The sequence below is a fragment of the Callospermophilus lateralis genome, chromosome 9 (assembly GCF_048772815.1).
Source record: "Callospermophilus lateralis isolate mCalLat2 chromosome 9, mCalLat2.hap1, whole genome shotgun sequence".
NCBI lineage: Eukaryota > Metazoa > Chordata > Mammalia > Rodentia > Sciuridae > Callospermophilus > Callospermophilus lateralis.
The window spans coordinates 31291152-31301801 of NC_135313.1; the positions used below are offsets into that span (position 1 = coordinate 31291152).

Here is a 10650-nt window from a genome sequence, read left to right on the forward strand (position 1 = left end):
ATGTGAGTTCTAAATCCAGCTTTATGTTAAAGTGAGGCAAATTCCTCTCCAGAATACACCACAATTTTTTTTTAAATAGCTGGATAGTTAAAAAGGAAAAAAAAAAGTTAAAATTGTCTCAGCTCTTAGAAGTTGAAATACAGTCTTTCTTTCTTCACAAAGGTCTCTCAATAGGAATAAAATAAGGTTGAAATTGCTTTTCACATTCTGGCTCTGTTGGGGGCATTTTCACATAGACCCCTGTTGTTAGAGGGCTTCTTTTCTTCAACTGTCAAACACAAAAAGAAGCAGTAATTATTATCAAAGAATATAGAAGCCACTTCTAGCCATAATATTTCTCAGCACCTATTGGGGTCCCTACCCCAATGAAAATGAATGTTCACTGTGTACAGAATTAGAAAGTCCAGGAAATTCTCTTGATTCAGCTATTAAATTTAATTTTAGATAAATAATTCTGAAATTTTGACATAAAAGAACAGCCATTTTCCCTAGCTGGAAGACAGGGGAAAAAAAAAAAAAACAGGTTTTGAGAAAACTTCACAGAAAACACCCAGAATGCCTACAATAACAGACAAGATCTTGTCTGTGGAGGAACCAGGTTAATAAGATAATCAAGTTTACCTGTCCTGTGGAAGAGCTCCATGTCTTATCTCCAGTCCTCATATGCTTTTTATTACTTTTTCTCTGTCTGCACTAGTTCCCAGGTTTTTATCACCTTGGTCAAATGAGGTCCAGTCTGATAGTCTGTGTGGTACTTTGTAGCAAATGAGGCAGGAAGAGCCCATAACAACAAAACATCACTATCATGTAGGGTAGAGGCTCTTTGAATAGTGTGTCTTCATGTGCGTATGTGTGTGGTGGAGGGGGACAGCAAGAAGAGGAGGAGAAGAAGGAGGAGGAGGAGAAGGGGAAGGGGAAGGCAGAGGGGGAGGAGGAGGAAGAGGGAAAGGGAAATGGGAACCAGAAGGAGGAGGAGGAAAAAGAAGGAGAGAAAGTGGATTCGTGATGGGAAAGTCAGCTTTAGGCAAAGGTGACTGAAACAAACTGTAAGAAATCCTGACAGGAGTCCTGATTCCATACCTCTCTCTCCTCCACCATCAACCATTGTAGTAAATAATAGCGGGGACTTTCATTTTCTGAACTGGAGTGGAGACCAAGACATCTATGTATGTTAGACTGGATAACAGAGGCAGCTACAGCTCAGACAAGGAGTGCATAAGTATGGCACCAGAATATGGTTTTCAGGCGAAGTAGAGGACATTTAGGAGGAGAATAGAAACCCATCCAGGTGATCCTCACTAACAACATGTGGCCCAACATAATCTATAAGTATTTCAGGGTTATTAACTCAAGTACAAATGTCATGAAGGTAAAGAACAAAACAGCTGCCCCATATTGTTCAGTTACTCAAACTGAAACCCTGTTCAGAAGCACACAAACATTCAATGTCAAACACATTCATCTGCAATCTTAGTCATCCTGAAACCTCAAAGGCCAATGCTTCGTGCTAGTGTGTTCTTTACCACTGTCCTTCCTCCTCTTCATTTATTGCTTCATATATTTTTTTAAAAAATTGAACCTGACACCAACATTTGGTCAGTAGATAACACTGAAGATGACCCCATTAATCATGGAGCCTGGTCAGTATCACACTCACCATTTTACTCAAAGAAACAGCTGTGACGAGGAAGCTGTAAAAAAACAACCCCGAACTAACTGCTGCAAGGATCCAAAGAAGAAAATCAGAATCTGGGCATGGTTCTGGTTCTGCAACAGAAAACAAAGCAGAGCCTCCCTGAGATAGTTTTAAACTTTCAGGCCTTACTTCCCCCAAGAGTGAAAAGAAGTTGGAGCTTCTAGATCTTGCAGTTTAGCCCTAAGTTGTATTGGTAAGCCCACAGATATGACTACGTCTTCAGAGTGTTAGATCAAAGGCACAAGGCCAAACTTCATGATGGATATAACAGAGTGAGTACTATATCACTCTGTTAGCAGGGAAAAAACACCTTCCCCAACTCATCTTCTTTTGTGTTCAGAATAATTGTATGGGAGAGAACTCTTAAGGAGAATTTTCATAGTCCTAAAAATGAATCACCTTGAAATTAAGGAACAAACTATTTTTGTACAAAGACAGCAATGCAAAGTGTCAACTTGGTGAAGTGGCTTTGCTTACCAATGACATAAATCTGGGTTCCGTTGCCCAGGCCCATATAGTATGGTGGTGGGTACATAAGCTCCACCTTGCAGATGTAGAGCCCGGTGTCTGCAGTCCTCAGTCCTTGGATAGTGAGATTCACCTGGTTTCCACTGGAGGTGCCAGTGCAGCTGGAGTCATCTAGGAAGGTCAACTCATTCTCCACTGTGTACGTTGTGGCACAGACCTCAGTCACTTGGCTGGCTATCTGCCGCAGCACTGTCACCCGGACCTCAGTGGCTTTGTGAAAAGCTGCATACTCACACACAAAGTTGGCAACTCCCCGGCTGCTGGCCAGCACCACCGCAGGCTGGGCCACGTGCATCGCTAACATGGAAAGACCAAAGGAAACTCAATGAACTCAGGTGCATCCCTGGCCCAATTCAGGCACCTGGCAAGGTTTATCTTTGATGAGCCCCCACGGGCTTCACCTCCCATCTGTAGGTCCCCCTTCAACAAGCCCACCACCTTCCCTTACCCTCTCCGTCACCATCCATCCCCTCCATCACTCAGCCATCTTCCAGCTACGCCCCTTAAAGATGGGTCCTCAATGGGATATAATTTCTTGAAGACAGGTAGTCATGGCAAAAAGGGCACTAATGTGATAAGTTAGAGACCTGGCTCTATCATAAAATATGTCATTTTGGAAAGTCACTCCTCCCCTTCATTTTTTTCACATATAGTAAGATGGGGAGTAGACCACACAATATCAAAGTGCCTACATACTCTAGAATCCTAAGGTTATAATAGAACTACACAGCTCAGCGACTCTAATATGAGTAGTAGGGGAATTTCTGGAGGGTGAAGCATAGAATCTTGTCTAATCTCTCAAAGCATTCCTCAAAACCTCCTGCTGCTTATCTAACTGACCCTGTACCTCTACTACCCAGGAGCAGCAGAACCTGGCCTCGCTGCACTGCCCAGCCTCTTCCCTGGCTTTATTGCTGTACCATGGCTTGTGCTGTTAGATGAGGAAGCCACAGAGCCAAGGGCACCAGGTCGTTTCCTCTCTGGGTTGAGGCAACCCTGCTGTTAACTTCTGTGGGCTTCCCCTGCCACTATCACCACCTCTTCCACCCTCCCTCTCTCCTTCACTTGAAGGCTCTCCTACTCTTTTGTTCTTCTTCTACAAGATAAGGGAGGCCATTTCTCCATACAAAGAGGCTTCCAACATCTAAAAAACAGTGGCTTTATGTCTAATTATCCTTTTTTTAATTAATAAGGCCTCTCTCCAGTCAATATTGCAAGTGATACCCAAAATTTAAGTTAAGCAATGCCATTCACTCATCAGCTCAAACACTTTGATGCTTTACTAACATGGATTGCAAAAGCAAATAAAATAAAAAAACATTCAATGTCCTCCATTATGCAGTTCCAATCTTCCATTTGGGGTTGAAGTTTCTGAGACACCCTTTTCTATCTATAAATCACCCTGTAGTAGACAAACTAGTCCCTTCCCCCAAGCACCTGTACAGGACAACATTTGTCCTCAGGAAAGACAACAATACGGCAGCAGCCATTACCATTGCTATTCCAGCATCCCTAGCTGATAAGACAACAGTCGCCTTCCCAAACTTTATTTCTTCCTATCCGAGATGCCCTCTGAGCATCCTTTACCCTATAGTAACTCCACTGCAGTGTTTAAGAAGTTCTGCCCCAAATTAACCTTTTTGTGAGCTAATCATATCTCCCCTCTTTTCTGCCTCCAGTGCCTGGGAGCAGTAGGTATAGACTGCCCAATGAACACTTGATTGTACCAACTCCAAGCCTAAACAGGACCAAATTTCCTGCCCTCCCCCAAGTGAGCTTGTCCTTATCATCACAAAATCTGGTCACATTTTCCAATATCCAACATGTGAGGAGCCTATTTACAGGATGAGATAAATTTCCTAAAAAGGAAATTGAAATACTTCCAATGGCTTTAATCTCAACATATTCAAAATATAAAAAATAAGAAAGTATACATGACTATTTCTTTTCCAATAAAATTTAAATCATCAAATATCTTTTGAGTACCTCCTTCATACTAACCACACGGTTTTCTTAACTAAAAATGTCTGGAGAGAGAGAGAGAGAGAGAGAGAGAGAAAGTAAGTTGAGATTCAATGGAAGCACTCATCAGTTCAAGCCATGGAACAAACTGGGTACCGATCTCTAAAGAGCTTTATTTTATCTGAAACTAAAGGTCTGCCTCTGAAATGCACATGTAGGTCAGGCAATTGAGCATCTTATGCCAAACAAGACTGATGACTTCCTTCCTTCCTTATTTCCTTCCTACATTTCTCTCTTTTCCCTTTATTTCTTCCTTGCTTCTTTCATTTTTAATTATTTTATTTTATAAAAATTGGCAAAAAAAAAAAAAAACCTACAAATAATTGGCTAACTGGTTAATAAAATCAACAGGATCTGCTTTAGGACCTTGAATTGAATAATGAAGGCATTCTTCCCAAAATTTCCTTAAATTTTAAACAAGTTAGCTAATTAGCGTATAAAATTAATGAATTAGAAGACCTTAAAGCTTTAAATTGTATAGGAAAGAAACACTTCCTGTGATTTGCCTAAATCCATTTTTATAAGAGGGAAATCTTGAAATTCCCTGATACCAAGCTCACATGCATTTAGGACTGTGGATGTTTTTCCCCTTTTAAATCATTTAATTTTAGAGTATTTTTTTTTCTAATGTTATTGAAGAGTCTGAAATGGCCCGTGTCTCCCAAACCAACTCACATGTGTTCATTCAGCCCCTGCTAAAAACCTGGTACTCTGCAATGAGCTATAGCTTGCTTACTGGCTGCTTCCAGCTGTCCCCTGCTTGCCTCAGAACACAGAGCCACCCCGGCCAGGGGACAGGAGATTCAACCTTTACCTTTTGTTTCTGCTATAAATCACTGCCCTGAACTGCTGAAAGAAATGAAACCCAGGTGGGAGAAACACCTCCTCCACCTTCATGCTCCAGAAATCTCCACTCACCTTTGGAGAAGATGGGGATGAAGAGAAGAGAAAGCAGGGCAGTGCAGGACCAGGCCCTGGGAGCTGGCTCCAAGCCAGCCTCAGGCCTCTGGAATCCAAGGCAAGCCATTGCTTTACAGGAGCCACGTCCAGGTCCTTAGGAAGCAGAGTGAAACCTTTCAGGATCCTGAAGCTTTGAAATATGTTTGAACCCACACAGAATCAAGGACTTTTTATAGACAGCTTTGATCCCAGGTGTGTATCACACATGTGCACACCCAGAAGGCGCCTGAATAGAAAGCCTTTTTGTTTTGGTTTTACGAGAAAGGAAGTCGTGGGTTTCTACTACGTCGAAAAGACAACCTCAAATACTCAAAGTAAAACTGAACAAAACAAGCCAATCCATGGATGGAAAAAAAATGTATTCACTTTGAAACTGAAGCTTCATGTTCACTTTAGGGATCTGGATAAGTTAAGACTTGGAGAATTTCCTGGAGAGCAGGGTCCCCCTAAATCCCAATTTTATCCATCTTACCAGCCCAGTCATTTCACTGACAATCCAAAACTGCTAAGCTGTGGGCCCTCTGAGCTAATGACAGAATTTGTCTGTGGACATCATTAATAAGAACTCTGCTTTCAGTCTATGAGGCACCATCTTTTTTAAGAATCCTTTGACTAACTCTACAAATAAGAATTTATTTCACCTAATCCCACTTAGCACTTTAGTGAAAGAAAATACCAAAATCACAAGAAATAAACCAAAAAAGAGGCAGGAAAAATTGTCTCTGGTTTTGCAGATTAGGAAATAATCCAGATATTCTTAAAAGCCTACTTGAAGACAAAATGGAATTGGAAAAGTCCAGAAAAAGTTAGCCAAAATGATCTAAGAAATTAAAAACTTCCATAGAGGATAGATTTTTTTTCTAATAAGAATTTTTAAGCATAAAATACAAAAGCTAAGGACAGATACAACCTGAGTTCTTAGATTTATAAAAGCTAGATGGGGGGTAGGCTGGGATTGTGGCTTAGTGATAGAGCACTTGCCTACCATGTGTGAGACACTGGGTTTGATCTTCAACAACACATAAACAAATAAAGATATTTAAAAAAAAAAAAGCTTGATGGGACAAAGTTTCATCTAATAAATTATTAGATGGAAATCTAATTTAGGATGCTAAATTTTTAGAATATTTAGCATTTACAATATTTAAGTATTCTATATTAACAAATTAAATATTTCAAATGCATTGTTTAGAATACTAAACATCAAGGACTCCCTCCTTCAATCCGGGGAGCATTCATACATTTCAGTGATGAAAGAAACATCTACTGAGAACCTGTAACATGTGAGGAATTGTGTGCACTTAGGATAAGCTGATGACAAGACAAAAACAATCTTCTTGTTTAAGGGACTTCTAGAAGACTGACGTGTGAAAAGTCCATTACAACAGGTAATATGGCATTTGCTAACTGCAGTTCTTCCGGGGCTTCCTGTTCTCCTCCCACCTCAGCACAGGAGGCTCCTGTAGAACAGGAACCTAATGCTTCCCTTTCAGCCTGTCTTCCAGCCTTACCTCACATGCCCCCTTCCTCTGCTTCTCATTTCTCCAACATGCTTCTTTCAAGGATCATCACTTCTACTCAAGCTCCCTACTGCCTGTCTTCTCCCATTATCTCCTTTTCCCCTCCTTCTCATTCTTACTAAGCTGTCACCTCCTTCAGGAAGCTTCTTCAAACTTCAGCCAAATGCCAACAAGCAATGGCAAGGCCTAATGGTCACTGAATAAGGGCCAGACCCAAGACGAGGCACCGGAGATTTAAAAGGGGAAAATATATATTCCTGCACTCAGGAGGAGCCCACAGCAGTGACAGCTAAACCTATGATTGTAATAGATTGGGAGAAATGCTAGAATTGAGGTACTGTACTGGCCACAGAGGAGTGGAAGCTTTTGGTTTGGTTTGAGGACATCAGAAAGGGCTTCTTAGAGGAAGGAAAGTATTCTTCCTGAGCTAATTATTAAGGACAAGCCTGCCTATGTGCCAAAGTTGGAAAGGACAGGAAGAGCTCATGACAACCAGAGGACAAAGCTAGTGGGTAGAAGCTGATGTCCTTAGCAGTCAGTGGGGGCCACTTTGAAGCCCAAAGAGCAAATTGGCACCGTTGAGTTTTCATTTTTAGGAAATTCCTCCTTGCACAGAAAGGAATCTTGGACAGGTGGATTCAAGAAGGAACAAGTGTAACCAGGGAATGTGGCCCAGTGGTTGAGTGCCCCTGAGTTCAGTCCCGGATATCCCCCCCACCACCAAAAAAAAAATAAAAATAAAAAAAAAGATGTAACCAAGAAAACCAGGAAGGCAACTACTGATACCCCAAGCACCAAAAGTTGAAACACTTTTTCTGTAAAGGGCCAGATATTACGACATAGACCATATAGTCTCTGTTGCCCCTTCTCAACTTTGCCACTTCAGGGCAAAAGCAGCCATAGATTATACTTTTTAAAATGGGCATGACTACATACTAATAAAACTTACAAAATAGCTAAAGGCTGGATTTGACCTATGGTCTATAGTTTGTCAACTATAGACCTAAACTAAGGTAATGGCAGCTATGGAGATATTGTCCCTAAGGGACTGCTCTGTAAATCAGTGAGTGGAAGGATAAATTTAGGGTGACACAGATTTATGTCTTGGGAGGCACTTTGGTGCTGTCAAGAACTAAGCAAATGTTTGCAAAATTTTATCTCATAACACCCATATAAGAAAAGAGTCATTATTGTCCCTGTTTTATTTTTTTTAGTTTTCATTTTTATTGATTTTATTTTTTAAATAAATGACAGTGGAATGCCTTATAATTCTTATTACACATATAGAGCACAATTTTTCATATCTCTGTATATAAAGTATGTTCACACCAATTCATGTCTTCATACATGTTCTTTAGATAGTGATGTCTATCATATTCCACCATCATTGCCAACCCCCTGCCCCCTCCCTTCTGACATTGACAGTTAAAATGACTCATTCAATCCCCTACAATAGTTGATGGAACCAAGATTTGAAGCCCATGGTTCTCTTAATCACTACCCTAAAGTAAAGGCTTAGATAATGCATGTCACATGTAGAAAAGGTCTCATATGATGTCTGGGCACTCAAAGATAGAAGAATCCTTCCCTATTACAGAGTTGCTGAGAAGACAGAACTACTGGAATTTAGAACATGGAAAGCATGTGAAGTGAACCTGATGACTTCCATTTGGGCATGTTGAGTGTGTGGTATCTGTGGAGAGATCCAAAAGCAGCTGCCAATAGGAATCTGGAGCACCAAGAGATAATATCTGAAGACATTAGGTTAAGCAACCATAAAGCTGCTGATGAAAATTTGGCAGTCCAAGTCATCAAATGAACACTCTGTACCCATTTGTTAAAAGAATAGATAAATGAATGAAAACCGTTTAACACAAGAAGAAATGAGTTTTGTAACAGGAACTTTTTAAAAAATCCTACTAAGTTCCCTAATTGTGCTTTTATGAAACAATTTCTGTCATATCAAGAAAATTCAATGGTTGTAAAGACCACTGGATGAAAGAATGTTGGTGGAAAAGATATACTCACATATAGAACCCCCATAGATTATTTGCTAATTACAAATGAGAAAAGATAATTAACTTAATCAAGTGATCCACCTGAAGATGACCCATAATGAAACATTATGATATCATGTACCTCCAGATGCACTGCACTGAGGAAGACATACTGCCCCTATAGTATTATTGCCAATATCATTTAAACTGATAATGAAGAAATAATCTGACACATCTATGGTCTGCATTACTATAGGCCTGGAACTACATTTCCTCAAACCTGTTAAAATCATAAAATATTATAAGAGAAAAAGGCTGGAAAATGACTCTAAAGAGGAGTCAGGAAGAGTGATGATTCAAAGTGTGATCCTTGACTGTGCATATCCGTGAATCTTGTGAAAATCTGAGAATGAACTATATGTGATAATAGCACTGATTTAATGTTAATCCTGAGTCTGGACATTGTATTACATAGAGAAATATCTTTATTGTTAGATGATACTTAAGTATTCTGGATTTAAGTAACTCACAAGTGATTTAGTAAAAAATGTGTGTAAGACATGTGTGTGTGTATGTGTGTGTGTGTTCGTGTTGGCAGCAAAAGAAAAAAAGAATAAAAGAACAGAAAAAATGTTTACAAATGATAAATGTAGGTAAATAAAATATGTGTGTGTGTATGTTCATGGTACTATTCTTAAAAATCCTTTGTAAGTGTGAATTTTTTTCAAAATAAAGAGTTAGAAGTAAAAATTATAAAATCAGCTATTAATATGCTATAAATACCCCAGGTAAGCAAACTGAAATGTAGGAAGAGCAAGTGACTTCCTTCGTGGTTATTCTCCATCTCCTTTCCTCAGACCCTTGCTTCTGGTTGACAGGTCCCTGTGAACCTCTTCAGGGTTCCCTGGTAGGTTGGTTTCTGGGAGGGCTTAGTGGATAGGAGGCACAGCAGAAGATCCAAAAGCCCAAGGATGGAGTCAGGGTATTTTTATTCTATTCCCCCTAATATTCAGGGCCTTGGATTCCGGTAGTAACAGTGCCTCTTCACAAGTACAGCTCCTATAAGGTGCCCACCCCCATACCCTTTCTATGATGCCAGTTCTCACTGAAGTCTGGTAACACTCTTTCCTCCCCTAGTCCTTCAATTCCAGCGGTATTATCAGCATTCACTGTTGATAGTGTCCAGGTGCATTACCATCCTCACCCTCCTTAATATCTCTCAAAGAAATACTCTCATTGAGTCACTTATTTGAACCCCCTTTTTCCTGTAGAAATTTTTATTGATCCATTCTTATAACTGGCAAGTGACAAAAATTAGATTTAAGTCTTTGTCTTCTCATTTCCATCCAGTACTTATTTTTCCCTAATGTCTATAAACAATATAACATGTCACATGATCCAGGCTTGTATTTATTACAATAATTTGTATATAATTTTGTCTCCCCTACTCCAAATTCTATTTCCATGACACTTGCACCCACATCACACACATGGTATGTAACCAGGGCCTCCTGTGTATATAGCAGGTAATGGAGAATTTCTGTATTTCAATTTAATTCTCAAGTCTTTTTTTATTTTCTCTCATATCTCATTTCCAGCTCTCAAAAAAGTACTAATAATTAAGGAGACAATCAGACAACTTACAAGCACTAAAGAGCCGAGCAGACTGGAGTCAGACAGACATTAAGTTCAAACCCTGGTCCTGCTGTTCCTAGATTTGTGATCATAGATGACATTTTTTAGTTTATCTAATCCTCATTTTCCTCATCTGTAAGATCAGGCTACTTATGATAACTATCTTATGGGGTTATTACAAATGATTCTGGGAGTCTATGCCAACAAATTAGTGAGTATTATGCTTAAAATATAGCACATGCTCAGTAAATATTAGCTTATATATTAAACACAATGTTATGGATCTCAACCT

The 10650-nt window shown here is 39.7% G+C and overlaps 1 protein-coding gene across 1 annotated transcript; it reads right to left on the reverse strand.

Moving 5' to 3' along the window:
• Positions 1 to 200: 200 nt before the first annotated feature.
• On the reverse strand, positions 201 to 5273 carry Ctla4 (cytotoxic T-lymphocyte associated protein 4). The gene is made up of 3 exons (XM_076866781.1): positions 5165 to 5273; positions 2174 to 2521; positions 201 to 268 (listed from the first exon to the last, which is right to left on the reverse strand). Exons 1-3 carry the CDS (start codon positions 5271 to 5273, stop codon positions 201 to 203), a joined length of 525 nt encoding a protein of 174 aa, XP_076722896.1.
• Positions 5274 to 10650: the final 5377 nt, after the last annotated feature.

Bases quoted from the DNA above. Each gene is read 5' to 3' on its own strand.
- Ctla4 (XM_076866781.1), bottom strand. From the start codon at position 5,273: ATGGCTTGCCTTGGATTCCAGAGGCCTGAGGCTGGCTTGGAGCCAGCT. The intron at 2,522-5,164 runs GTGAGTGGAGAT...TTTCCATGTTAG, and splicing joins CATCCCCATCTTCTCCAAAG to CGATGCACGTGGCCCAGCCT. The intron at 269-2,173 runs GTAAGCAAAGCC...TGTGTTTGACAG, and splicing joins AACCCAGATTTATGTCATTG to TTGAAGAAAAGAAGCCCTCT.